This window comes from Glycine max, chromosome 13, assembly GCF_000004515.6.
Source record: "Glycine max cultivar Williams 82 chromosome 13, Glycine_max_v4.0, whole genome shotgun sequence".
Taxonomy (NCBI): domain Eukaryota; kingdom Viridiplantae; phylum Streptophyta; class Magnoliopsida; order Fabales; family Fabaceae; genus Glycine; species Glycine max.
In genome coordinates this window covers 26,534,187-26,561,265 of record NC_038249.2, presented here as the reverse complement: position 1 = coordinate 26,561,265, position 27,079 = coordinate 26,534,187, and the positions used below count along the sequence as shown (strand labels likewise).

At 34.4% G+C, this 27,079-nt stretch overlaps 4 protein-coding genes across 8 annotated transcripts in view; 2 read left to right on the top strand and 2 right to left on the bottom strand.

Annotated features, from left to right (window-relative positions):
• LOC100797277 (dicer-like protein 4) overlaps positions 1 to 5,853 on the top strand; it is a 34,770-nt gene extending 28,917 nt beyond the window's left edge. Inside the window, exons 23-25 of one of the 4 annotated variants that reach the window (XM_006594165.4) lie at positions 4,368 to 4,677; positions 4,764 to 4,857; positions 5,379 to 5,853. In XM_006594165.4, the coding sequence (XP_006594228.1) occupies positions 4,368 to 4,677; positions 4,764 to 4,857; positions 5,379 to 5,541 (567 nt within the window). In that variant the 3' untranslated portion in view covers positions 5,542 to 5,853. Of the gene's footprint in view, positions 1 to 4,367; positions 4,678 to 4,757; positions 4,858 to 5,332 lie in introns of all 4 variants that reach the window. The other 3 variants (XM_006594164.4, XM_014765575.3, XM_006594166.4) reach the window with 3 other exon arrangements.
• A 2,482-nt stretch (positions 5,854 to 8,335) lies between these two features.
• LOC100800649 (DNA replication licensing factor MCM5) lies at positions 8,336 to 14,029 on the top strand. The gene is made up of 18 exons (XM_003542571.5): positions 8,336 to 8,811; positions 8,929 to 9,072; positions 9,191 to 9,370; positions 9,471 to 9,569; positions 9,658 to 9,794; positions 9,895 to 10,000; positions 10,331 to 10,465; positions 10,556 to 10,633; positions 10,744 to 10,848; positions 10,986 to 11,077; positions 11,160 to 11,292; positions 11,390 to 11,485; positions 11,858 to 11,949; positions 12,040 to 12,130; positions 12,379 to 12,488; positions 13,063 to 13,192; positions 13,275 to 13,376; positions 13,746 to 14,029. The coding sequence occupies exons 1-18, from the start codon at positions 8,527 to 8,529 to the stop codon at positions 13,827 to 13,829; spliced, it is 2,199 nt and encodes a 732-aa protein (XP_003542619.1). The 5' UTR covers positions 8,336 to 8,526; the 3' UTR covers positions 13,830 to 14,029.
• Positions 14,030 to 16,126: 2,097 nt separating this feature from the next.
• On the bottom strand, positions 16,127 to 18,924 carry LOC100800122 (WD repeat-containing protein 76). 2 transcript variants are annotated; one of them, XM_041008157.1, is made up of 5 exons: positions 18,671 to 18,924; positions 18,019 to 18,550; positions 17,114 to 17,520; positions 16,808 to 16,906; positions 16,127 to 16,502 (listed from the first exon to the last, which is right to left on the bottom strand). In XM_041008157.1, the coding sequence occupies exons 1-5, from the start codon at positions 18,796 to 18,798 to the stop codon at positions 16,286 to 16,288; spliced, it is 1,383 nt and encodes a 460-aa protein (XP_040864091.1). In that variant the 5' UTR covers positions 18,799 to 18,924; the 3' UTR covers positions 16,127 to 16,285. The 2 variants fall into 2 exon arrangements, with proteins under 2 accessions (XP_040864091.1, XP_003542618.1); XM_003542570.5 differs by having other exon boundaries at positions 16,127 to 16,499; positions 18,671 to 18,917.
• A 4,194-nt stretch (positions 18,925 to 23,118) lies between these two features.
• LOC100799581 (WD repeat-containing protein 76) lies at positions 23,119 to 27,016 on the bottom strand. The gene is made up of 5 exons (XM_003542569.5): positions 25,966 to 27,016; positions 25,379 to 25,898; positions 24,001 to 24,407; positions 23,574 to 23,672; positions 23,119 to 23,351 (listed from the first exon to the last, which is right to left on the bottom strand). Exons 1-5 carry the CDS (start codon positions 26,091 to 26,093, stop codon positions 23,138 to 23,140), a joined length of 1,368 nt encoding a protein of 455 aa, XP_003542617.1. The 5' UTR covers positions 26,094 to 27,016; the 3' UTR covers positions 23,119 to 23,137.
• Positions 27,017 to 27,079: the final 63 nt, after the last annotated feature.

The following is a 27,079-nucleotide window of genomic DNA, read 5'->3' as shown; positions in this document are numbered from 1 at the left end:
CTTAATTCATTAAACAGAACATCTTTGGAAATATTGATTCTGCCAAATGAAGACAAACATTTGTAACCTTTGTGGGAGGAGGAATACCCCAAAAATAAACACTCCTGAGATCGAAAATTTAGTTTGTGTGTATGGTAAGGCCTCAACAAGGAAAACAGGCACAACCAAAGGTTTTAAGGAAATGAAAATCAGGATCCTTGTTAAAAAGAGTAACAAAAGGAATGACAAAGTTGAGGGAAGCAGTGGGAACTATGTTAATTAGATAGACAACAGTAGTAAAGGCATAATCCCAAAATTGTAAGGGTAAAGAAGCATGATGCAACAATGTAAGGCCCAAATCAACTATATGTCTGTGCTTTCTTTCAATCACACCATTTTGATGATGAGTGTGGGGACAAATGAGTCTGTGGGAGATGTCATAGGAGGTTAAGAGAGTAGAGAAAAGTTTGTATTCACCCCCAATCAAATTGAATACTCTTGATTTTGCAGTTCAACCATAGATTTGGAAGCTTGAAAAACAGAAAGAGTTTCAGCCTTAAACTTTGATAGGAAATATTCAGGTGTACTTGGCAAAAGCATCAATAAAGGAGACATAATATTTATAACCAGCATATGAAGTCAAATGAGAAGGTCCCCACAAATCTGTGAAAATAAGCTCCAAAGGAGAGTAAACAGAAACAAAAGTGTGAGATGGTAATCTATGAGATTTTTCCATACAGCAGGAAGACCAAAAACCTAAGAAATTTTTATTTGATGGAGAAATTTTACAATGATTGAAGACAAGTTTCATTACATGACCATTAGGGTGACCTAATCTAACATGGTAGAGGCTAGCAGTACTAGAAGAAGAAACAACATAATTAGAAACTACACTAGAGTTATTATTAACAGTAGCAGTTGGATAGACAAGTCAGTATCTGAAATTGAGGTTGAGGTAGACAACAATAGAGGAGAGTTGTCTTGAAGCTTGAGATTATGAAATGAGTAAAGACCATCAGTACCAACAACTCCTTGAAGAAGGACTTTATTGGTCTCCTGAGATTTCACAAGAACAAGTGAGGATGAAATTCAAAGAAAACAAAGTTATCTTTAGCAAATTGACTCACACTTAACAAATTTTTTGAAATTGAAGGAACATGTAATAACTTGTGAAGTTTAAATGTTATGTGAGCATCATTGGAGGACACAAAAGAAGAGGAACCAACACTGGAGATACTCAAACCTTCACCATTGCCTATGAAAATTTGATCAGGTCTATCAAAGTGAGTGAATTGGTTGATATTCTGTGATTCACCAGTCACATGAAAGCTGGCTCCAAAGTCTGGAATCCAGGTAGAGCCATCAGGACCATTCCCACAAGAGGAGGAATTTGTGAGCATAGCACTGGGTTGATTGGAGGTTGGAACAACAGCCTTGGAATTAGGACTAATCCAGGTATTGGAAGTTCTGATTGAACCAGTGGAGTTGGGAATTGGTTGAAGTGTGGTAGGATCAAAGAAGGTGAGTGATTCATGAGGCTAAAAACTCATATTAGACCTAAAGTGGCAAACATTGGCAATGTGTCCATACATAAGGCAAATTTAACACTGAAAGTTGGCAAATCGACCACCATCACGACCTCTGTCGGAGCCACCACCACCACGTTCGACACCGCGATCTGGAAAATCACCACGACAACCGCCACGACCATACGAACTTCGAGAACCAGCAGGATCACCGGATTTATAAGAATTTTGGTGCGAATAGCCTTGAGTGTAATTCAAGGACGGAGAACTTAGCACCTTGTTAGACTTTTGGCAAGCGTACCAATGTTGTTGCAGGTTACAGATTTATAAAAAGAGATTGTCTCCACAAGGAGATGAGTTACTCAATTCCGCCGAATAAAAGTAAACAGTTCAATAGTTATGTACAAATTTAATCGAGATATCATGGATTTGTCTAACTAATGAAAAATAATTGACGTAACAGAATGACGGAAATAACAGAATTTAGTGCGTCAGAAATACGTAAAATTATGGAAACAATAATAATGAATCTAATTAATTTAAGAAAAATGTAGGATTGGATTTCATCGTTCTAATAAGATTAACATATATGAATCATTTTCTAACATTACTAATGAATACATTAAATTATCCCAAATCAATCCCTCACACTCATGAATCCTAAGAATATTTACTGAATATCGATCCCTCTCACTCAAGAGTCCTAAAAATATTTACCAAATATTGATCCCTCGCATATGAAGTAAATAACCCAGCATTACAATCATAATCTCGTGCTATTTGCAATCAAAACGTAATGCTCTATTCCTAGCAATGTAACGTAAAGATAAATTCATTAAGTTCAAATTCTAAGTATTTTCCGGTCAAACTTAAAATCCAATTTTATGAAATTAGTGATCAAATAGAATCAAGCATTACGAACAAAATGAAATTACCAATAATGAGTAGAAAAGATTCATACATATATAAAATATCAAAAAAGATACATAAGGGTACGAAGATTACATCCAATCTTTTGGAGAAACTAGCTGATCATTGCGTAGAGCACAAGATCAACAAGAGAAATGACGCCAGCAAGTTCATCATCATAGCCTTTAATTTTACGCAAATACTCATAGATTGATTTACCGTCAAGCAAAACCGCGCGCATCGCAATTCGAAGCTGTCGAGCATGAGATTTCTTATGAAGATTGAAGTACTCATGAATCATCTCCCAAACTTGATAGGAGTGATTCGAGTCAAGAATGCGCGATAGAACGGGTTTCGAGAGAGTAGATTAAAGCAAAACAAGGAGCGTTTGGTCCTAAACTTCCCAAGCTTCATAATCAAGATTCATGCAATCAACAATGCGATCATCCTTCGTGAGATAACAAGGCAGAACGACGGGATTGACGATGAAACACTACAATTTATGCGACTTGATAACCGGTTCTACATGTTGCCAGTGGAGATAGTTTGAGTCATCAAGCTTCTTGGTGATAGAGTTTGGAACGACTGAGAAACGAGATTCAAAGGAGCGGAAGCTATGGATGCACGGATCTGGAACTTCAGAAGGAACAATAACTACAAAAAAATGGCTCTAGATACCATATTCGAGAAAGAAAGAGAGAAAACTAGAGAGAAAGGAAACTGGTATTATTGTGATCTAAAAACTTAATTAGAGTTAGTTACAACAAAGGTATATATAGACTTCTGACCCTCTGAACTAACACTAACAGACTCTGACTTCCTAATACTAGTGAGGTGCTGTTAGCAAAAGCTAACGGCCCTTACAAACATATAATCTGTTGTCTAACACTAGAGGGGTGCTGTTAGCTAACAGCCCTTACAATTATTCTAGAAAACTATTTTCACAGTTATACAAGTACATACTCTAATAGATACCATGTTAAGAAGAGAATGAGAGAAGCAAAACTATTTTGAATATGTCTTTTTGGGTTTTATCTTCCACCCAGCAGATTGATTTATTTATAATCAGAATGATTACATGGATAATAAATAACTAATTCTGTTTTCAAGAGAACAATTAAAATATCACAACTTCCTAAGATACATTAAACCCAACTAACTATTAACTAAGCTACTTGAAAGGAAATTATCATTAAATGCTCCTCTTTCCAACACCTTGTTTTGTTGATAGTTCATAAATGCACCCACTTTCATGGGAAAATGAGTATATATCATTGATAGACCTCACAGTTAATTAGGAGTAAAAAGGAAATTTAACAATAAAGTAGTTTTATGTTTCTTATAATTAAGACCAAGAAAATGTTGTCTTTTGTTACTTATATAGAGGATCGGAGGTAGTATCTTTTAAAACCCATTCTCGTGCCAAAACACAATTGTAGTTTTTTAGTTTTTCAACCGTCATTTTATAAGAGCTTTCTTTTAAAATAAATAAATAAATAAAAGGGATGAAAGTGGTTCATATTCACCCGCATCAGCATATTACTAATACTGGGAACTAGCCCTTAAATATGATATCTCCTTGATTTTTTTCTTTGACATCATCCCTGTAGAGAGAAATCTGTATTTGTGTTATATCAGTGGCAAGGCACTGTACAGAGAGGTCTTGTTATTAACAAGGAAGAGTGCAAGTATCTGTCTAGTACAATTATTGAAGCTGTAGTATAGCTATATGCAATGACAATTAATGCAGAACTTAAGAACTAACATTAATATCTCAATTCTCAACATTCCTTGGTGAATTTCTTCTTCAACATGCATAATTAAACACAAATTCCCTAAGCCTAGTACTGTATTGTTGTACAAAACACTTGGCTAGATGCATTTTATCTTCCCTAGCTACAACTCCAGGAACTATATTGTTTGAATTTAACAGTCATGGGTGTGGATGTGCAGGCTCAAGGTTGGAAAGCTAAGTCAAAAACCCTGGAAGAAGTTCTGGAATCAACTTCTAAAATGGAACCAAAACTTATTGGCTATGATGAAACTCCCATTGATGTAACAGATACCAATACTGCCAAGCACATAGTGGTTAATGCTGACCCGTACAACAACTCTAACCCAGAAATTTGCCCTATGCAACTGACAGATGAAATATGCTCTCCATGTGTGAAACCTTTCGGCCAACGGCTTCAATCTTCTGCTAAGGGAAAGCTTAGTCAAATATTTGAAAATCGTGATTGTGGCAGTGACTCGTCTGGGACAGGTAGTATAAAAATCATAGTATTTTTGTCGATACTGCGTCTCTGTTAATCCTGAATATTGTTTCATATTTTTTGTACAAAGGAACAGCAAGATCACGATTGTATGAATTATGTGCTGCGTATTGCTGGAAACCTCCTTCATTTGAATGCTGCAAGAAAGAGGGACCAGACCACCTGAAACAGTGAGTTACTTTAAAAATAAAATGAAGTTTTAAACATCCGTACTATCAGGTTTCAGCTTTGGAATTTCACTCAGGATCTTCATTTCATCCTCTGAAAATCCAAAGTTAACAATAGAAGTTCAAAACTAGCTATCAATGATAATGAGAATCACAGCCAAAAGAAAAGAAAAATATCCCTAAAAACTTGTTTATATTAACATGGACTAAAGTATAAACAACAAACATTCAAATTTTGTAGACTGGAGTGGTGTCCTTAAAGGGCTGTGTAATTTAAGCATCTCCATGAAAAAACGGGTGGATTTTCTCATTCAAATCAATTACATTTCTGAATTTTTGACACTGGTGATGAATGGATGATGATAATTATAGTTGAAATTTGTAATCTTTTTCATCAATATTTAGTATATATATAAAACTTGGTTCACTTGCATTCCGTGTGTTGTTTTCTTAACGACTCTAGGTTCCTTCGTTTCAGGGTACATAGAACTTTCACTTGCATTTGTTTATTGTTCCATTTTTAGATTTACTTGCAAGGTGACCTTAGAGATAGAAGAGGCCCAGAATTTGATTTTAGAGTTTGTTGGGGAACCTCTGTCAAAGAAGAAAGATGCAGCAGAGAGTGCGGCAGAGGGTGCATTATGGTATCTACAACATGAAGGTTTCTTGCCTAGTATTGGTAATTGACATATTGCACAACAATTATCATGTCACATAAATCTGAGGCAATGTCTTAGGGTGTCATTTGAAATTTCTGGATGCACCCTCATTGTTATTGATAATCATATAAATCTAGAAGACAATAATAGATAATACAGGTTTAGTAACCCAGGGCCAGAGGGTTCCCTAATGGTAATCTATTGTAAAGCATTATTTATGTATGTATTATTGTAGTGTCAAAGTTACATTTATTTGTAATGACCCTCGATTGTAACAGTGAATTTTCTATTTACTACGTTTGAAATATAAATATAAGCTCCCGAAACATTTGAATGGTAACTGTTATACTTGGATTTCGAGGACCAAGTGCCTCCCAGAAATTGCAGAGAAGAAGAAGATGAAAGTAGCGTATATTCTCATTCCTTTGAACACCTTATTACAAGCTATTTATAAGGCAAGGTTCTTAACAGAATATAGAATCCTCTAACAGAAACTTCTAACAGAATCCTAACAGCATTGGCACTTCCTAACTAACTTCCTCGCTGTGAATGCTTCATGCAGCAGGTTGCATGCTTTCCTTATGGGCTGCGCACGTAGCTTCCCATTCATAACATTCCCTGGCCCATCAAAAACACCTTGTCCTCAAGGTGTTGGGGCTACCACCATGGCTTCAACATTCGAACCAGGATCCCAAATTAAAATGGGTGAAGAAATGAGCAGATGGAGGTTAGTGTTGCGGAAGTCGAACCATTTTGCAGTGTAAAAGGTGAGGGGGAAGGAGTGGTCGAGCTCCTTTCCACGGCTGAAGTGCTCCTTGCGGACTCCGAGAATGGTGATCCCGCGGGGGTCAGAGGACATGTGAGGGTTGCTGTTGGTGATGAGGGAAACAATCACAATGGGAAGCGGACCGGGCAAGGTTGTGGGGGGCGGCTGTATGAGTGCGACCAGTGGAGGTGACGGCGGAGGTGGTGACGGAGCCGACGGTGGAGGTGGTGGCGGAGACGGAGTCCGCGGACAGCATTCCGAAAGCTTCTCTTCTTGAAGGTGTGGTGCTGTGCCGTCGGTCCATGGTCCTTCTAAGTTGATCCTGTGATTGTTTGCAGGAGCAGCGTGGTAGGGGTGCGGAACTGGTATTGGGTTTGCATTTGAGATCGGAGTGGCAGGGGGAAAACGGTTCAGGAGTTCATCTATCTTTAGATTCATGGAGTGCATGCTCTCGTCAAGACGAGTGAGGACAGCCTCGAGGTGAGTCAAAGATCCTTCATGCTTGCTTGTGTTGGACATGGAAGGGAATGGGTGTTGTGGACATGGTTGCTGGTGGTTGGCTGTGTGGAAAGAATGACTAGGGAAGGGGTGGTGGTAGTGGAAGGTGGAAGCTCCGTACGGCGAGTGGCAGTCATGGACGGCAGCCATGGAAGCTTCGTATGGTGGTTGCTGAAATGAAGGAAGGGTTCTCTCAGGATCGAACAAGCTCAACAAACGTTTGCAGGTACTCTCAAAATCAATTCCAAGGGATTGAGCTGGATGTACAAAGGGATGAAGGGTGTGCGGCAACGAAGGTGTGTGGAGATGGGTATGACAGCCATGGAAGGCGGCCATGGACTCTCAACGAAAGCACCAATGTTATACTTGGATTTCGAGGACCAAGTGCCTCCCAGAAATTGCAGAGAAGAAGAAGATGAAAGTAGCGTATATTCTCATTCCTTTGAACACCTTATTACAAGCTATTTATAAGGCAAGGTTCTTAACAGAATATAGAATCCTCTAACAGAAACTTCTAACAGAATCCTAACAGCATTGGCACTTCCTAACTAACTTCCTCGTTGTGAATGCTTCATGCAGCAGGTTGCATGCTTTCCTTATGGGCTGCGCACGTAGCTTCCCATTCATAACAGTAACAGTTTTAAAAAATTGTTGACGAAATGAGAATATCTATTTTATTTTTATTATAAGTTATAGATTTATTTATTAAGATGTTTATTGAGAGGAAAGTAATTAATGTGAGAGGTTGAAAAAAATAGTGAGATAATTTACAATACTAGTTAAAGAATAAAAGAGTTTTAAATTATATAGCAAATGAGAATGTCCTCTTTAATATTTTCATAAATTTTAAATTAGGGATCGTCTCATCGCAACAATCTAACTCATCCCAAGATTAATATTTTTAAGATTAATTTTGAGTCGTTTCAACTCAGTCTACGTCATATTTTACTTTCAAAAAAAATTGTTTGAGAAATTATGTATAAATAATAAATTTAAATTTTATGGTTCTTTAATTTAATAATTTAACCATACATAATATTAAAATTAAAATTGATATATCACGTTAACAAATCGAATTGTCTCAATCTTATTTCACATATCATCAAAATTGAATTTAATAAATGATGGTGGATATTCCAAATAATAAAAATGCAGATAAAGATAGATATACTACAAACGCTCACCCTTATATAAAATGGACTTGATTGTACTTTAATTTGACATATTTTATCTTTTACTTTTTAAAAAACTTATAAATTTTATCTTTTTTATTTTATTTTTCACATAGTTGTATTTTTTATCTGCAGCTTATTTTAAAAAATCTTACATCTATTTTTTTTATTTATTTTTGACGAAGTTGCTCAATTTTTCTTATAAATTTTATCTCTCACTTTTATACTAATTAACAAACAAATAATAAAAATTAAAATTTTCAAATTTCTTTAAAAAGTAAAACATAAAATGGGTCAGATTAATTTGAGAGTAAAATTTGCTAAAATTAAAAAATTGAGAATAAAAAAGTTTATAAAGTATAGATACATCCGTGCCAACATCAGTGTCACACTCACACCCCGCCAATACTTTCCCGCCATAGCTTTCCCGCCAAAATCACCCTTCTTCTTAGCCCCTTTCTTTCAATCGAACAAATTCATATCCTAACGTTCTTCGGAGAGTCGTTCTTCTTTGTCTCTTTCTTTCTTTCCTTTCTTCAATCGAAAAAAACTGAAACCCTAACGAGATTGAGAGAAGATGTCAGGCTGGGACGAAGGAGCCGTCTACTACAGCGACCAAGCGCTCGCCGGCGACGACGGTTCCGGTGCCCGCGGTGAAGCCGGCACCGATTCGAACCACTCTCTCATCCAGAAATTCAAGGAATTCATCCGAAACTTCGAGACCACCAACAATGTCTTCCCTTACAGGGAGAGTCTCCTCCATAACCCTAAGTTCCTTCTCGTCGATATGGGAGATCTCGACACCTTCGACTCCGACCTTCCCGATAAACTCCGCTCTAACCCCGCCGATGTCTTGCCATTGGTACTATCTCTTTCTCTCTCTCTCTCTCTCTCTCTCTCTCTCTCTCTCTCTCTCTCTCTCAACTCAACAGCACATGTTTTCTGTTTTAACCTTTTTTTTTTGTTTTTGCTGTTTTAGTTCGAAGCTGCAGCGGCTCAGGTTCTCGTGAATTTGAAGACGAAGGTGGCTGGGGATACCGGAGATATGGAGGATCAGACGCCCGGTGATGTTCAGATTCTGCTCACATCCAAAGAGGATCCCGTGTCGATGAGATCGCTCGGGGTAAGTGGGTTTGATTGTGGTTTTTGTGTTTATTATTCAAATTGAGATTTTTTTTTCTAATTGCCTGAAGTTTCTTGGCATTGAATCAGCAAATCTCATTGGGGTTTTCTTTCTACAGGCTCAATATATATCAAAGCTTGTCAAAATTGCTGGGATTACTATTGCTGCGTCCAGAACTAAGGCAAAGGCCACTTATGTTACCCTGATATGTAAGAATTGTAAGAAAGGAAAACAGGTTCCGTGTCGGCCAGGACTTGGTGGAGCAATTGTTCCTCGATCCTGTGATCATGTTCCTCAGGTTTAGTTCTTGCTTTTGTTTGTTTTGCATGACACATGATATGCTTTACTTTTTTATTTTTATTTTGGGATGTCTCTTACGAGGTAAAGGAATTTTGTAGCCTGGTGAAGAACCTTGTCCAATTGATCCCTGGCTCGTGGTTCCTGACAAGAGCAGATATGTTGATCAACAAACTTTGAAGATGCAAGAAAATCCAGAGGTATTAATACAAATTTGAATAAAAATAAAACATTAAAGTCACTTGAAAATTGAAATTATAACCATATGTAATGCTGTGATTATTGAAGGATGTTCCAACTGGTGAGCTTCCTAGAAACTTGCTTCTCTCTGTTGATCGACATCTGGTTCAGACAGTGGTACCTGGCTCAAGATTGACAATCATGGGAATTTTCAGTATCTACCAGGCTTCTAACTCTAATACATCGTGAGATTCATCACCAATTTAATTTTTGTATATTTAATTTTTTTTTCATTCTCCCATCTGTAATTGATGTCTGGCTTCAAATATATTGTGTTATATGCAGCCACAAAGGAGCAGTTGCAATTAGACAGCCTTATATTAGGGTTGTAGGAATAGAAGAAACAAATGAGACCAACTCTCGCGGTCCAGCAGCATTTACACAAGATGAGGTCAGTGGTGAAACCTGAAACAATTTATAAATTGACTGCTTCCCTGCTTTATACCTTGTCACTTGCCAGTTGCGTCCATGAATATCACATCTTAGCAGAATGTTTAAAGTGTTCTGTGGTTCCTGTGAAATTTTACTTGCAATGTAACTTCATGAGTTTCAATGTTTGAAGTATTTTACCTTCTCCTTTCAAATACTGTATACCAGTTGTGATTTCCCTACTCTTATATAGGTTGTAGCATACTTTTCTTTCCCCAATTTATGAACCCAGACTGAATTTTCAATCCTACTCAATATCATAGTTACCTACAAATGATGGTATTGTTTGCAGATAGAAGAATTCAAAAAATTTGCTTCCGAACCTGATGCGTATAAAAATATCTGCTCCATGATTGCTCCCTCTATATTTGGGCACGAGGAAGTCAAAAAGGCCGTAGCCTGTCTTCTGTTTGGAGGGTCAAGAAAGGTATACCATTGTCTATGAATGCCCCTTTATTTTATTGGAGAATAACATAATAACATAAATCTATCATATGACCCATTTCTTTGCAAACAGAATTTGCCTGATGGAGTCCGGTTAAGAGGTGATATCAATGTATTGCTTCTGGGTGATCCATCTACAGCAAAGTCACAGGTTAGTAATATATTTCTATATATTTCACTGGACCAATTTTTTAATTAATTTGAGGCAATTTAGTTGTTAAAAACTGATTGTGCCACTGCCACTTGCATTACCTTTTACAGTTTCTGAAGTTTGTTGAAAAGACTGCCCCTATTGCTGTTTATACTTCTGGAAAAGGCTCATCAGCGGCTGGCCTGACCGCTTCTGTAATCCAAGATAGTGGCACTGTAAGTTCTTCCCTTCCTAAACTGTTTGTATTAGACAGTCAATTTATACTATACTACTTGTTGAGGTATAATCATAAGCTTGAACTCCATCAACTTTCCTTTTTAAGTCTCTGATTCATGTTCTATGCACCCTTTAGCGTGAGTTCTATCTTGAAGGAGGGGCCATGGTCTTGGCTGACGGAGGTGTTGTCTGCATTGATGAGTTTGATAAGATGAGGCCAGAAGATAGGTACTTAGTGTCTGATGTTTTTTTATTTCTAGGTCATCATTGTTGATTTATGACGAAATTTTATATGGTCTCCATGATGTAGAGTTGCTATTCACGAGGCCATGGAACAACAAACTATATCTATAGCCAAAGCTGGAATAACAACTGTTCTTAATTCAAGGACTTCAGTTCTTGCTGCTGCCAACCCTCCATCAGGCCGATACGATGATCTTAAGGTCTACTACCATATAACCCTCTTTTATCTTTTTTCAGTTTGTAAAAAAGCATATCGTCATTAAAAGAGACTAATAGCTGCCTTTAATGTTTTTCCAGACTGCACAGGATAACATTGACTTGCAGACAACTATTCTTTCTAGGTTTGATTTAATTTTCATTGTGAAAGACGTCAGAATGTACAGTCAAGACAAGGTAATTGACTGTTTTGTATCTTTGTTCTTATGGTACTTTGCTACCTTTGAATGCACCTAACTACTCTCTTCTCCCTACTCTGCCCAGAGCAAAGCTCCTTCAGTGGCACAAATGCTCTCTGCCCATAATTAACTTTAACCACGAATGCCCTCTCTCCTCCCATCAGGACCCCCTATAACAGAATTCCCTTCACAACCCAAAACCCACCACTCTCTCTCTGCCACCTCAGCACTCATTCCTTTTCTTATTCCTTCTGGAATAAACCCTCTAAATTGTGGGCCCAGTGAGTCCATATTTGGGGTGCTAACAAATAGTTTTTACATATGGCTTGATTTGTAATAGTCCTCAGGTCTGGATGATTGATGTTTGCAGATAATAGCTAATCATATCATAAAGGTTCATAAATCAGCTGGTGGAAGGATGGGAGAAAGCAGAACTTTTAAAGAAGAGAATTGGCTGAAGAGGTATGCAATACCTATGAACTTAGCCGTTGACTTTTCGTTCAGTTCTTTCAATCATTTGAGAGAATGAACTTTGAGCTGTTATCTAAATAGGTATTTGCAATATTGTCGAACTCAATGCCACCCTCGTCTATCAGAATCAGCAACAACATTATTGCAGAATCATTATGTGAAAATCAGACAGGTATTCATGAATGTTTTCAATTAATGTACAGAAATTTGTTTCGGCCTTTAGATTTGATCTGGTTATATTGGAAGTTGAAGATGTTTGAAACCCATTGTTTTTTTTTTCCTGTTTCTCTGGATGTCCTTCCTGAATTAAATCTATTTGGTACTATATGTTGCAATATTCTCCTGTGAATGCTGATTTGATGTAATGATTATTCTTTAAGAAACAATTCACTTTTTATTTTTTGAAAAATAAATATACAGGATATGAGACAACAAGCGAATGAAACTGGAGAAGCTGCAGCAATACCAATTACTGTGAGGCAGTTGGAAGCTATTGTTAGGTTGAGTGAGGCACTTGCAAAGATGAAACTGTAAGTATTGGTTGTATTCTTTGTTGCACTTGGTACCTTTTATCCGAAACTCTTGATGCAATTTCATGAAAAAATGAGAATACAGTCGGTGCCTGCATGGAATGTTACTATCTTTAGTGCAAAAAATTTCATTTGCTATCATGGGGCTTATAATGCATGTTGTCAATCCAAATTTGTTAAGTAGTTTTAGTGCTCTGCTAACAATCAGAACACATTTTTCATAAAATGTATCCAGAAAAAGGTTCACATAAATAGGGCTCAAATTTCTTAGGTGACTTTCCTAAATTTTGTATTTAGTGGATAGATCAATTGATTGAATAATGTAGTAGACAACAGTGTGAAGTGTTACTGGCCTATGCTTTTAACTGAAAACTAGTTCCATGATTCCATCATTGCATTTGCATGTGTTGTTCCCTAAATATGTTCAGCTTAGCCAAAATTAGTAAAATTTCTTGTATTAATCATCTTTCTTCTGTTTTTCCTTTTTTTAGAGCGCTTTTTTGTTTTATTCTTTTGTTGGTCCATGCATCTTTCTTCTGACAAAATGTACCTTGATGATTAATTCTTGCACCAGATCTCATCTTGCTACTGAGGAGAATGTGCAAGAAGCAGTAAGGCTTTTCACCGTGTCCACAATGGATGCAGCTAAGTCGGGAATAAACCAACAAATAAATCTTACACCTGATATGGCAAATGAGATAAAGGTTTGTCTTGTGATAAACATAGACCATCTTGTTTTTTCCGTCTAGCTTAGTATCCTAACGGATTACTTTACATTGTGAGCAGCAAGCTGAAACTCAGATAAAGAGAAGAATTGGGATTGGAAACCACATATCAGAAAGAAGGCTGATTGATGACCTCAGCAGAATGGGGATGAATGAATCTATTGTAAGTACCAAATAGCCACTTAACGGAAAAGATGGTCTCATAGCTTGTAATCCTGAATTTGATGTCACCACTTGGTTCCAACTTTTAAAAGATGCACGTTTGAAACTGGATGTCTTTTGGAAATTTGCTAGTGTCTTTAACATCATGAGCACACACAAACACCAAAGTCACCAACATTAAATGACATTCTTACAGTAACAACTGGCAAGTCCAGCAGATAATCAGACTTGAGGCCATGTTGAATGAACAATAAAACTGCTGCTCAAAACTCGGTTACAGCTTGAAGCAGTTTTGTGTTTTTTTTTTCTTCTGTTGACATCTCAGTTTATCAGCGAGACTTGTTAATATTTTTATTGTTGGGTTTTGCAGGTAAGAAGAGCTCTTATAATCATGCACCAGAGAGACGAAATAGAGTACAAGAGAGAAAGGCGTGTTGTATTTAGGAAAGCATGATAAATCTATTCTTTACACATTTAGGAAAGCGTTAAGGGATTTCAAAATTCAAAGGAATTTAGAGTGAATGTGAATGTGAATTTAATTCCTATTATATTTAAAATACTATGTTTAGTTAAAATACAATACAAATTTCTTGTTTCAAAATTTGTTTAGATATAGTAGTATAATTCTCTTAATATGTAAATTTTATTGTGTTATTTGAATTTTTTTTTTCATTTTAGGTGATATTTGAAATTCTTTCATCTTGCTTGAAAAAAAATCTCTTATTAATTTTCCTTCATTAATAATTTTTAAATTTAATATTCCTACAAATCATTTTGATGTGTGGTATTTTAATTTAGTAATGTTAACCCTGTGAATTTATAAACTTTTTATCGTGCAAACTGCTTATTCCCAATGGTTATTTCAAAACAAATGGCATCTACCCCAATTACTGACTAAAAAAAGTATTCTTATTGTCTTATCAGGTCGGATATAAGCCGAGCTTTTTTTTTATGCTTGACTTGTAATGACATTTTTAACATCTATATCAATAGTGTCCATTTTTGTTACATAAATGGTTTTTATTATAAATATAAGTTGATAATTTGGCTGTAACTAAGTGTATTAAGGTAAAGTTAAGACACTTTTTTTTTTAAAGTGATAGTATTTAAATGTTAATTGAAGGATCTTTTATATTTTAATAAGAGTAGTCAGAAAAAAAGTTAAAATAACCCACTTTTGGAGATTCTTAAATTATTGATTTGTGGTAATATATTAAATGTTTTTAAATTTAATACAAAAATGTATTATAAAAAAATAATGTAATAAAATAATAATTAATATTTAGCATTCGTCTAAAATGAAAGCATTAACATAATATGATTAACATAATTAATACTCTTAACGCATGCATTAAATACATAAGATAAAAAAATATGTATTAAATTAAATTTATAATATTTTATCCTAATATCAAACAAATGTTCTTTCACTTAAAATCAAATAGTCAATTATTTTTTCTAATAATCTTACTGATTAAATTTTTAATATAATAATAGTTACAAATGGTTTTCAATTTGAACAGTATAAATACGATTTTATTTCACAATATCTTGTGAATAAATATTTTTAGACATTAAGTAAACCTAAATATTTATGAATATATAGTTTAATTAATTTCTAAATTTCAAATTTTAATATTTTTATTTGTTTTACTACTAGAGGAGGGTGAGAAAAAAACATTTACTTTCTCTTATTCAAAACAATGATCTTTAAAGTTGTGACACATTGATTAAAAAACAAACAATTGATATAAATTTAGATTAAAATACACTCATTTTTAATTACTTTAGTCATAAATTACTCCACTGACCTCCAATAACAATGCAGTATACTATCCACCAACTTATTTTTATGAAAAATGTTTCATTAGTATTAATTTATCTTTTGAATTATGTCTAAGGATATTGTTGGAAAAAATAGTATAAAAAGATTATTACTTCCATTGGAAAATAAGTGTTTTTCTAAGTTATTTTACACAGATCAAGAAAAATTAATAAATAGACAAAAAATAATATTTTACAAAATTAATTATTAAATAGATGAAATATAGTATTAATATTAAATTTAAAAACTAAAATAATATTTATTAGTAATATTGCTAAAAAAGAATAATTAATGTTAAACTAAAAAATCAAATATAACACTTATTTTAAAAAAAAATTATTAAAATATTTTTTTTCTCTAATACAACACTTATTTTAATATAAAGATAGCATTGTTTTGGAAGACAAAAGAAAATTGTTTTAAAACGGGGGAGTAAAAGTTAAATTAAATAAACATTTTAAACAATAATAAAACTGTTTTAATCATTTAAGAAATGTTATGATTTTTCATAACATCAACGTTTGTATTTATTAGACTCAAATTAAAAATGATGTTAGTTTTTTGTTATAAGATCCAATCCATACTCCTAATTAATTATTTAAACTAAAATAATCCTAATTAATTGTATTGACAGACATTCGAAGAAAAAGAAAAATATTTACGAGGGTAGTTTTAAAAAAAAAAACCAGAGTTTTGAACATATTTATTACTATTAACTAGTAAATTACTATTCTTAATCTTAATGAATTACAATGAATTAGGTAATTAGATCTTATAAATAAAATAAAAAATAATATATATTAATAGTGTATGTATACACTTTTTATTATTTTCTTCTTTAAACTTTATTAATTATTTTAAAAAAAATATTATGTACATCATGTTATTTGTTGTTTAATGCAGCAAGCACGACCAGCTCTTCTGCATGGAAATAGAAAAGGAGGAAGTCAGTCCTCCACTTGTAGAGGTACTTAGCATATTTGAAAATACTTCACATGTCACATGAAAACAGTATGGAATCAGAAACTATAGAAGTTTCATTTTATAACATATAACAGAAGTGGATATTAAATAAACATCCTATCCTAGCGCGACGTCCAAATATAAACCTGGCCTCCACTTGTAGCTCCTGCTAGCATCCCAACCTCGTAAGAGTGTGTATCAAATCTGCAAGGAATGGCAGACATGTGCTGGCTCTCTAGAGTCATAACCATCTTCCTTTGAACTGCTGAGACAACATCAACTCCTCTTTTCAAATTTCCAACAAAGAGATATGAGTCATCCCAACCCCATTTTGCTCTGCTACAACAAAAGTTCACAAAAGTCAACTTCTTTTTTTAAGAATAAGTTGGCAATTTATAAGGTATCAGCAAGTTTGCAGTGGCATCACAAATTTGTAGTATAACTACACAAAAGTTTCAGCTTATGCTGATCAAATAAAACCTTTTCTGCTCTGAAGAGTGGAAGCTTGTTTGAAAATGTAAAAATCAGCTCTGAAGAGTTTAAAATCCCAAGCTTTGATTAGAAAATACTTTTGCAGGATACGGGAAGTTAGGAAGATGACAAAATAACAAGTCAATCTTAAGATACTCCCCCAGAAACCGTACCTGAAAGTAGAAAGCCATCTGCCAGTCTGATTGTTATGATTAATAACAGCTGCATCCTCCATGTTAACTCCACTGTAAATAGCAATTGTGTTGTCCAAGCTGTCCATCAAGAGATTATATTAAGCCCATCCAAGCAAAATCACAATTAGGTAAAAACCAGCTTCACTACAGCTGGATAATTAATAATGTTTTGGAATCAAGTTATCAAGCACTTCTATAGTTGGTGAATAATGAAAAATAAAAGACCACAGTACCACACAAGTAAGCATAAAACTAGTAATTTTTAGAATGGGAGAAACTCCACACCTTGTAGTTGCCAGGCTACATCCAGAAGGAGAGAAGTAAGCAGATTGTACAGATCTTTTATGGGTAAATGTCCTCAAGGCTGTGAGCTTATCTCCATCGGTATATCTCAAATCCCAGGTGCAGGCAGTTCCATCAGTGGAACTAGTAGCTGCAATATGAGGGTTTTTACAGTTGAAATCTATTGTGTTAATTCTACTTTCATGCAAAACCCAGTGCGACAAACGTTTTCCAATCCTGTTATCCCAAATAGTCAAACCTCCAGAACCCTCAGCAAGATATAGGCAGTTTGTCTCATTTGTTGGTTGAGAGAGAGCAAATATACTTTCATCACTCTCAAATACCAGATCAAAGATTTCCTTCTCGGCATCCATTAGCCTAAGAATTCCATCATAACAACTTGTGTATATCTGCATATAAAATTGTTCACAGCATCAGACAATTCTGCAGCTAACAAAACGTAAAGCAGACAAAATAAAGTTGGGAATATTGATTGACTGCAGAAACAAATTGATTCAACCATAAATATGTCTAGACTGGGGTACAAGGTAAACCACAAGCATAGTAATTATATTCAACCAGATTATATTATAAGCCCAAAAGGCTAACACTTTCCACTTTAACCTCAAATCTCCCACTAAGAACAGAATGCATCTAATAAAAATATGCTAGAGAAACACAGTTAACATGCACGCATGCTTTATCAGTGTATGGCAAACAGACCAAACGAGTGCATTTCCCGTACAGACAAATGAGCATATTCTACCAGTATCAGAAAACAATTTCCTAAAAGCAACACTATGAAGTTAATTAGTTTGAGTCTTAAGGTAACTAATAACCGGTAAAAGTTATAAAAGAAACTTGACAAATAAGCAGTAATTGTTGCGAATTCAGACACATCATGGTACCTTGGACAAGCAATGTGGTTGAATCAAGATCCCGGAAATGGGAGCTCGATGGGGACGGTATAAATGAACCTCACTTTGTCCCACATTCCAAAACCCAACATTCCCAAACGTGTTACCCACCGCGATCATTTTGACACTACTGGAAGGGAAAAACCGTGCACTGGTTATCCTTCCAGGAACAACCCGCGCAATATTCTCGGGATCCAAATACAGAGCTTCCAACCCAAGGGAAGCCTCCACTTTCCCCTTTTCAACACTAGCATATTGGGCTTTCAATTGGGCCATACCCATGAGTGATTCAACGAAGAAGCTATCTGAGTGATCGCTTTCTCGAGCATCAGCCATGGAAATAGGACCCAGACTTACAACGGAAGGTTCGGTTTTTCTGGGAGTGGTGGGACCCACGGAATCTCCGTCAAGACCTTTGGAATCTGGCGGAATTCCCCTGGTTCGCAGGGAGCGCCTAATCACAATTGGGGTTTCGGTTTTGGGTTTCTTTTCCGATTTCATGTTGTAGGATTTGGTTCCCACCCTGACAAAATGACAATTGCGAGAAAAAAAAAAAAAAACAACAACAACAACATTAAGTTAGGGAAGTTTAAACCTCTCATGATTGAAAAGTGAAATAAGAGAGAGAAGACAAAGTGAGTACCTTGGACGCTTGAAGTTGGAGAGTTGAGTAGCTTTGGAATGGAGTTTGAGTGCAGCCATCATTTCATCGTTGCGGCGAATGTTCTCGAGCCGTTTGCGCTCGTAATCGGTCAGTTTCTGAGGCGCCATTGAAGAGACAGAAAATTAGGGATTTGGTTTTCGAAAAAATGAATCACTGTAAGAAAGAAATTGAAAGTTAGGTTTGTTTTTTATATATAGAGAGAGGGGGGGTTTTGGGCGCGAACCCACACTGGCGGGAAAGTAAATAATATGTTTAAGTTAACATAATCGTGGCTTATTGTTCAATCCAAACTTTACAGTGGTTTGATTTTTCAAGTTAAAACTTTCTGAAGTTTTTTTAATCACTAATTTCAACGTACAGGATTAATCTGACAGTTTTTCTGTATAGATCTTGTGTGGTTTAAAGACTAAAAACGTGAAGTCATAGATAATTAAGTTCAATTAATAAAAAAACAGCTAAATGTGATTGGTAATGATCAAATTATTAAGTGGTGGCTAGTGTTATTAGGGAAAGTTATTAATAATCGAGTAATGCTAAACGAAAAGAATTTATAAAAAAAAAAACAAACTATGTTTAAAAAAATACAAAAACACGTGAACTCAATGTATAAATGCATGATAAATTTGTGATCATCTCATACACATCTTATGCCTTTTCGTTTCAGTTAATATAATTTTTTACCGGTTAACTTATGACAAGGTAACTATATGTTAAAAATAACTTGACGTTTCTTAAATAATAGAAGCTAAATTGAATATCTTTCAATATAAGTTGGATTTATATAGAAAATTTACAATTTTATTAGAATTAAAAAAAAACACTAGAAAGTAAAATCATCAAATAATTTTTTTAAGGACCAAATCCAACAACAAAATTTAAAGAATTGAAATCATAAATATATGCATTATTTAAACTAAAAACATATTTAAGTGAAATTTAAATTATATTGACTATAAATTAAATTATATTCACATCTCGAAACAACTGAGATATTCACTTTTAAAAACATGTTACTCCATCATTGCATCAACATGAAACTCTTAAAAATTGTATCATGACTAACATATAGTATTACAATAGGAAATTATAAACACCAATCCCATTTTGGAATGGCTTTAGGTAGAAGGAGAAAAATAGAGAGAAAAAGAAAGATTGAATAAAAGTTTTAAGAGAATGAAATATATAAATATCAGTATCCATTAAGATAAATAACTTCAGGGGAGACATATGGTATAACTAGAGTGGAACCCCTAATTCAAAGAGAGAAAGTGAAAGAGTGCAATAGAAAAAAAACAGTTATATATATGGAGATAACAATCAGAACCAGGTAAGCGGAAAAAGGCAGTTCCCAATTTCAGCGGACATCTTTATTATCACTAACCAAAACTAAAGAATAAGTGACAATCTACTAATCCTGACTAATAATGAAATCACTTCTAGTCAATTCTAGCAGACGTACTTAAATGATCACAATGAACCCTATGTTCCCAAGCTTGTCACCGGCCACGATCATTTTGACACTATTGGAAGGAAAAAACAGCACATCGGTTATCCTTCCGGGAACAACCCGCGCAATATTCTCCGGATCCAAACGCAGAGATTCCAACCTAAGGGAAGAACTTTCCATTTTCCCTTCTTTAAAATTTGCATCGTTCAAAAATCTCTCACCTTTGGTACCACCTAGTGTTTCTGTAATTGAATGAGAGGCTTGGGCCATACCCAGGAGCGATTGAAGGAATGAGGTATGAGAGTGAGTTCCTTGACAAGCATCGGCCATGGAAAGAGGACCAAAACTCAGGATGGAATCGACGGAATTCTTAGCATTTTCACATTGGCACGCTATTTTCGTTTTACCATTTATCAGCTTTTCCCATTTCCCGCTTATATTCTTTTGTTAGATTAGTTTTCTGTTGTAACTAACTACATAGCTTCACTCCATCTTGTATAGAAGGATAATGCTATATTCAATAAAGTTGTTTAAGCTGGTTTGATCATATTGCTTTGCCCTTGCCATTTTCTTTTCTCTGCATTTATCAATTTGTTAGGAATCCCGGGTTCGTAGAGAGCGCCTGATGGTGATTGGGGTTTTCATTTTGGGTTTATTTTTTTCCGATTTCACGATAGCCATCATGTCATCGTTGCGGCGAATGTTCTCGAGCCGCTTCCGTTCGTAATCGGACACTTTCCTGGGTGCCATTGACGCTGAGGAAAGGACTTCTACATTAGAGCATGGGGTACATTTTGAATTCAAAGTCAGTTAAGAAAACACAAGTCTTAACATGGATTATGACTACTTGGATAATAATTCAAATAGTAATTAACAAAAAAAGCTACTCCCAGATGCTTCACTTGCCAACTCACCGGCAGATAACTAAATAATAATTCATTCATTCATTTTTTTAATGAATAATCTATTTGTTATTATTCATATCTTTTATTATTTTTTTATTTATATTTATCTTTTATAACTTTCATAATTATTTCATTTTCATTTTCTTTAAATTTTTGTATTATCTTTTTTTTCTCTATTTTTCTACTTCAACTTATATTTTATTTAATAATTTTTTATTATTTGAGTATTTTCATAGGGTAAGGGTTTGTTCTATAAAAATAAAAGTTTTAAATTAGATTATAAAAATGTGAGTATTATTTCATTTAATTGTTCATTTAATTCTTTTTTCCCTCTCTTTCATTACACCCATCAGATCCTAAATGACCTATTTGGTCCCTACAAAATGCATTTAATACCAATTTAATCCTTGAATTTTGAAATCATCAATTTAATACACAAATGTATAAATGTTACCACAAATTCATCCTACCATTAATCCATCCCCATTAGACATGGCAAAGCGGGATGAGTATATGGTTCCCCTTTTCCATCCCTATTTTCTCAAGACCATCCCCTTACTCATTTCTAATAAGTAGGAAAAATTTTTTTATCATTGTCCCTATTAAAGATCAGGTATAGCCATCCTCGCCTAATAATTTAAAAAAAAATATTTAAAAAAACAAAGTTAAATATCTTATTTATTCAAAAAGTCAAGTTTAGACGACTAACATAATTAAATATAAAATTCTATTCTAGTAAAAAATTATAAAAATCATATTCTCATTACCTAAAAACTATCCTTTGGACTTGAGAATTGAGAGAGAGAAAAAATAGTCTCTTATGACTTATGTTTGTCTTTAGAATTTTAGCTTTAGTCTTCAAAAGAATAAACAAAAAATTGTAAGTATAAAAATCTAATAAAAGTAATTAAGTAATATAGATATCAGATAATTAAGTAATTATATGTATAGGGTAAAAGATGAATTGGTACATATCCATACTTTTATTAGAAAAAAATCAAGTATTACCCATATTTATACTCGATCAAAGCTGAGAATTTTCCGTCAAAGTCAAAATGGCACGTTGTTGCTAACAGGATAAATCCATGTGATGAATGTGAACTACACTTGTTTTGCCAAATCAAGGGAATAAAATTGTTACCGAATGTTATTTTTTGATCCCTTAATCTCCTCATTCATTGAAGGTCATTGTTATCATTTAGAACAAGTAGGAGAAAGCTAGGTTCTTCTTCCTTCTCTCGTTTTGCTTTGCGATTGGCGAACGGCAACAACGTGCCTGCAGACGATGGTAGTACTTTTTTGGCCGCCGTGTAAAGATGAAAGGCAACAATTCCTATGAATGCACGTTTGTGTGCATGTGGACAACAGTGGCGCAGTGCAGATGCTGACTATGTGCACTGGTTAACTTATGAATGCAAATTTATTAATGATACTGTGGACTATTGAGTCATTGTTAAGTCAAATAATTAAGTTCAAATTATAATAAAAAAATGTGTTGCTTTTTTATTTTTTTTAAAGACATCTAAGTCTTAATTATGAAAATATTATATTGTAGATAATAACTTTTGTCATTTTTTTACTCATTATAGAAAATCACCATAAAAAAACATCTAATCATTCAATTCTTCTTATAATTTTTTAAAAAGATAATCTTGTTTGAAATACATCAAAAATTACATATAGGTATCTTTTCCAACAAAAAATTGATTTTTCATTCATCATGGAGATTAGTCCTTTACACTAAACCTACCCAAATTTAAACTAATTGCTTCCTTGCTTTTTATCACTAACCAAACTTTAGAGTATAGAGTATATCTCGCGTATATTAATGGTCCGGTACCAGACTAAAAAGTAAAAACTTGAGTTCAAAATTCAAAATCATGTTCCCTACCCACATTCAAACATTTTGGTTAATGTAAAAATCATGTTTGACCCATCACAGATTAAAGTTTTTGGAACTTGAAAGCACATTCAAACACACTCTAAAAAGTGAAGGAAATCAAGTCTAATCAATACTAGGATACGTTTCATTTTCATTGTAGTGTATAACATAAAACGAAAGTGCATAGTTTTTTTTTTCTATTGAAGAACATCCTAGCGCGAAGTCCAGGTATAAACCTGGCCTCCATTTGTAGCTCCTACTAGCATCCCTACCTCGTAAGAGTGTGTATCCAATCTACATGGAAAGGCAGACAAGTACGGGCTCTCTAGAGTCATAACTCTTCTCCTTTCAACTGCTGAGACGACATCAACTCCTCTTTTCGTATTTCCAATGAAGAGATATGAGTCATCCCAACCCCATTTCGCTCTGCTACCACAAAATCAAACTCACAAAACTCAACTGCTTTTCTTTAGAGTATGTTAGCAATTTATAAGGTATCAACTAGATTGCAGTGGCATCACAAATCCGTTCTTATAACTACACAAGTTTCAGCTTATGTCAATCCGTTCTTTTCGTATTCCTTACTTAAAAAAACAGTGGAAGCTTTTTTGAAATGTAAAAATCAGCTCTAACGAGTTTAAACCATACCTGAAAGTAGAAAGGCGTGTACTATTCTGATTGTTATGATAAATAAGAGTAGCATCCTCCAAGTTAACTCCACTGTAAATGCCAATTGTGGTGTCCATGCTGCATCGATCAAGAGATTATATTTACCTTACCCCATCCAGTCAAAATCACAATTAGGTAAAAACCAGGTTCAATAAAGTTGGATGATAAAAAGTGTTTTGGAATCAAATTAACATGCACTTCTAAACTTAGTACAACATTAAAAGCCTTTTTCTACTAGGTGGTATCAATTATATGAATCACATGACGCTAACATATTTTTCCCAGTAGGTAAGGCCAGATAGTGAATAATTAAAAATAAAGGATTACATAAGTAAGCCATATCTGCGGCATACCAAATTTTCACTAGTGAAAAGTAGTAATTTTTATGATAGAACAAACTCCATACCTTGTAATTGCCAAGCTACTTCCAGAAGGAGAGAAGTAAGCAGATTGCAAAGCTCTATCGTGGGTAAATATCCTCAAGGGAGTGAGTTTATCTCCATCAGTATATCTCAAATCCCAGGTGCAGGCAGTTCCATCAGAGCAACTAGTAGCAACAATATGAGGGTTTTCACAGTTGAAATCTACTGTGTTAATCCTCCTTTTGTGCAAAACCCAGTGCGACGAACGTTTTCCAATCCTGTTATCCCAAATAGTCAAACCTCCATAACCCTCAGCGAAATACAAGCAGTTTGCTTCATTTGTTGGTTGAGAGAGAGCAAATATACACTCATCACTATCAACTACCAGATCAAAGATTTCCTTCTCGGCATCCATTAGTCGAACAGTTCCATCATAACAACTTGTGTATATCTGCATACAAAATTATTGATCAGACAATTCAATAACTGAACTGACAAAGTTGGGCAATGTTGATTGATTTATCTACAATCAGTTGCAACAACAAATTAATTCAACCAGAACTATGTCCGAACAACGATACACACAGAGTAAACCAAAATATAGTAATTCTATTCAACCAATTAAAACTATAAGCCCAAGAAGCTAATTAACACTGGGCTTAAAAATATAATTTTGGTCCCTATATTACTCAATCCGTATTCTATTTTAAAATTGAAATATTTGATTTTCCTATTTTAAAAAATTTCACAATTTCGGTCCTCCTATTTCAAAATAAAAATATTTCATCCTGATATTTTAAAAAATCCATAATTTTAATTTAATCTTTAATTTTACTTATGTTTTATATCTTTTTAATAAAAGATATAAAACATAGACAAAATTGAAAATTTAATTAAAATTGTAATTTTTTTTAAATAGAATAACTAAATGTCTTTAGTTTTATTTTGACACCAGAGAACTAAAATGACAATTTTTTTAAAATCATGAAAGACCAAATGTGTCATTTTAAAAAATGAAAAAAATTAAAATTACACATCAAACAAAACAACGGAAACCAAAATTGCCTTTAAGCCTTAATACTTCACTGCAATTTGCTAGAATTACATTAACACTCGAACTCCTGAACTCATATGATATATGTGATTCTGCTGCTGTGAAACAAAGCTTACTTTCCTCCTTCGCTTCCCCTTTAACCTCAAATGCACCCTACTTCAAAAAATATGACAGTATGCATCTAAAAAAAAAAACATGCATTTTCCCCTACGGCCTAATTAACATACTTTACCAATATCAGAAAACAATTTCTTGTTAACAATGAAATGCTGCAGTTAATTAACTTGAGTCTATAGGTAACCGGCAATGGGTAAAAGTTATATAAGAATCTTGACAAATTTACAGTAATCGTCGCAACAGCAGGGTACCTTGGAGAAGCAATGTGGTTGAATCAAGATCCCAGAAATCTGAGCCAAATGGGGATGGTATAAATGAACCTCTCTTTGTCCCACATTCCAGAACCCAATATGACCAAACCTGTTACCCGCCGCAATCATTTTGACACTAGTGGAAGGAAAAAACCGCACATCGGTTATCCTTCCAGGAACAACCCGTGCAATATTCTCGGGATCCAAATGCAGAGATTTCAACCTAAGGGAAGTTTCCATTTTCTCTTCTTTAACACTTACATCGTTCAAAAATCTCCCAACTTTATCTCGAACTGTTTGGGCTTGCTTTTTGGCCATACACATGAGTGATTGAATGAAGGAAGAATGAGAGTGAGTGCCGTGACGAGCATCAGACATGGAAAGAGGACCCGAACTTGAAGGTTCGGTTTTGGAGGGAGTGGTGGAATGTGGTGGAATAACTCTGGTTCGCAGGGAGCGCCTGATGACGATCGGGGTTTGGATTTTGGGTTTCACGTTGTGGGATTTGGTTTGTTCGACCCTGGTAATAAGCAAAAACAGCATTGAAAAGTGAAAATAAGAAGAAAGAGTGAGTGAGTAGAGTGTACCTTGGACGCTTGAAGTTGGAGAGTTGGGTGGCTTTAGAATGGAGCTTGAGGGAAGCCATCACTTCATCGTTGCGGCGAATGTTCTCAAGCCGTTTGCGTTCGTAATCGGTCAGTTTCCGAGGCGCCATTGAAGAGAAAAAGAAGGTTGAGTTCAGGACTTGGTTTTCGAATTGCTATGTTGGAGCAGGAGAGGCACCAACTCTGGCGGGAAACTGAATAGTAATGTCTTATGCAAACTCCTATATTACTACCTCCTGAATACTCCAATTGATGTGATTTTTAAAGTCACTAGGTGTGTAATTAAGTGTTCCTTGAATTGGGTATTTCAAGTTTTCAACTTCTCGTAAAAGTAAATTTATCTTCTCTATTTAACTTTAAATAGTACTTTGTTACAATAACATTGTACACAATTTTTCAATCCCTATAACCCTCACAATAAAATGGGTTAGTTGAGGGGGAAAAAAAAGAATTTATAAGAATGATGCTTAGTAAAAATGACCTTCCTAAGTATTTTTGTGTGAACAATGTGATTAATAACACTTGTTACGTAATGAATAGACTATAGAGCTACGATAAGACTAATTTTAAAATCAAATCCCCTAAAATAAAATGAAGGAAAACTGGCATCTCCATGTTATTAGATGTAAATATTTTGTTTTGAATAATGAGAATAATGACAAGGGTATAATTTTAACTTACTTTGAGCATTTTGATTGGAACCAATATTACGCTTGTTCGAGTATAATTGGAATTTTATCTCTTAAATAAAGTATTGCCTTTGAGGCTTATGGATGAAAAGTAGTGACTGAGAAGAAAATCTATTAAAAATAACTTGGTTCTGTGACAAAAAAAAAATTGTCAACAAAAGTCATAAATACTTTACACACATGTAGCATATAACCAAAAAAAAAAAAAGAAGATCACATGATAAATGACAATGTACGGATTATGCTTAATATTAGCCAAGTGTGTATTTGAACCAACATTGACAAAATCATTTTAAATTAAATTAATTTTACTTAAATTTGATTTAGAAGTCATTAGGTTTATCTTTGAATATTTTTATTAAAAAAAAAAAACAAGCTAGCAGTAAAGCTCAATATTTTTTTTATCC

What these genes read in the sequence shown, in the direction of transcription:
- LOC100800649 (XM_003542571.5), top strand. Translation starts at nt 8,527, where the DNA reads ATGTCAGGCTGGGACGAAGGAGCCGTCTACTACAGCGACCAAGCGCTC. An exon ending in TGTCGATGAGATCGCTCGGG is followed by an intron (nt 9,073 to 9,190) that starts GTAAGTGGGTTT and finishes TTCTTTCTACAG; the next exon opens with GCTCAATATATATCAAAGCT. An exon ending in AGATGCAAGAAAATCCAGAG is followed by an intron (nt 9,570 to 9,657) that starts GTATTAATACAA and finishes TGATTATTGAAG; the next exon opens with GATGTTCCAACTGGTGAGCT.
- LOC100800122 (XM_041008157.1), bottom strand. Translation starts at nt 18,798, where the DNA reads ATGGCGCCTCAGAAACTGACCGATTACGAGCGCAAACGGCTCGAGAAC. An exon ending in AACCACATTGCTTGTCCAAG is followed by an intron (nt 17,521 to 18,018) that starts GTACCATGATGT and finishes TTTTATATGCAG; the next exon opens with ATATACACAAGTTGTTATGA. An exon ending in TGTAGCCTGGCAACTACAAG is followed by an intron (nt 16,907 to 17,113) that starts GTGTGGAGTTTC and finishes CTTGATGGACAG; the next exon opens with CTTGGACAACACAATTGCTA.
- LOC100799581 (XM_003542569.5), bottom strand. Translation starts at nt 26,093, where the DNA reads ATGGCGCCTCGGAAACTGACCGATTACGAACGCAAACGGCTTGAGAAC. An exon ending in TCCAACTTCAAGCGTCCAAG is followed by an intron (nt 25,899 to 25,965) that starts GTACACTCTACT and finishes GCTTATTACCAG; the next exon opens with GGTCGAACAAACCAAATCCC. An exon ending in AACCACATTGCTTCTCCAAG is followed by an intron (nt 24,408 to 25,378) that starts GTACCCTGCTGT and finishes TTTTGTATGCAG; the next exon opens with ATATACACAAGTTGTTATGA.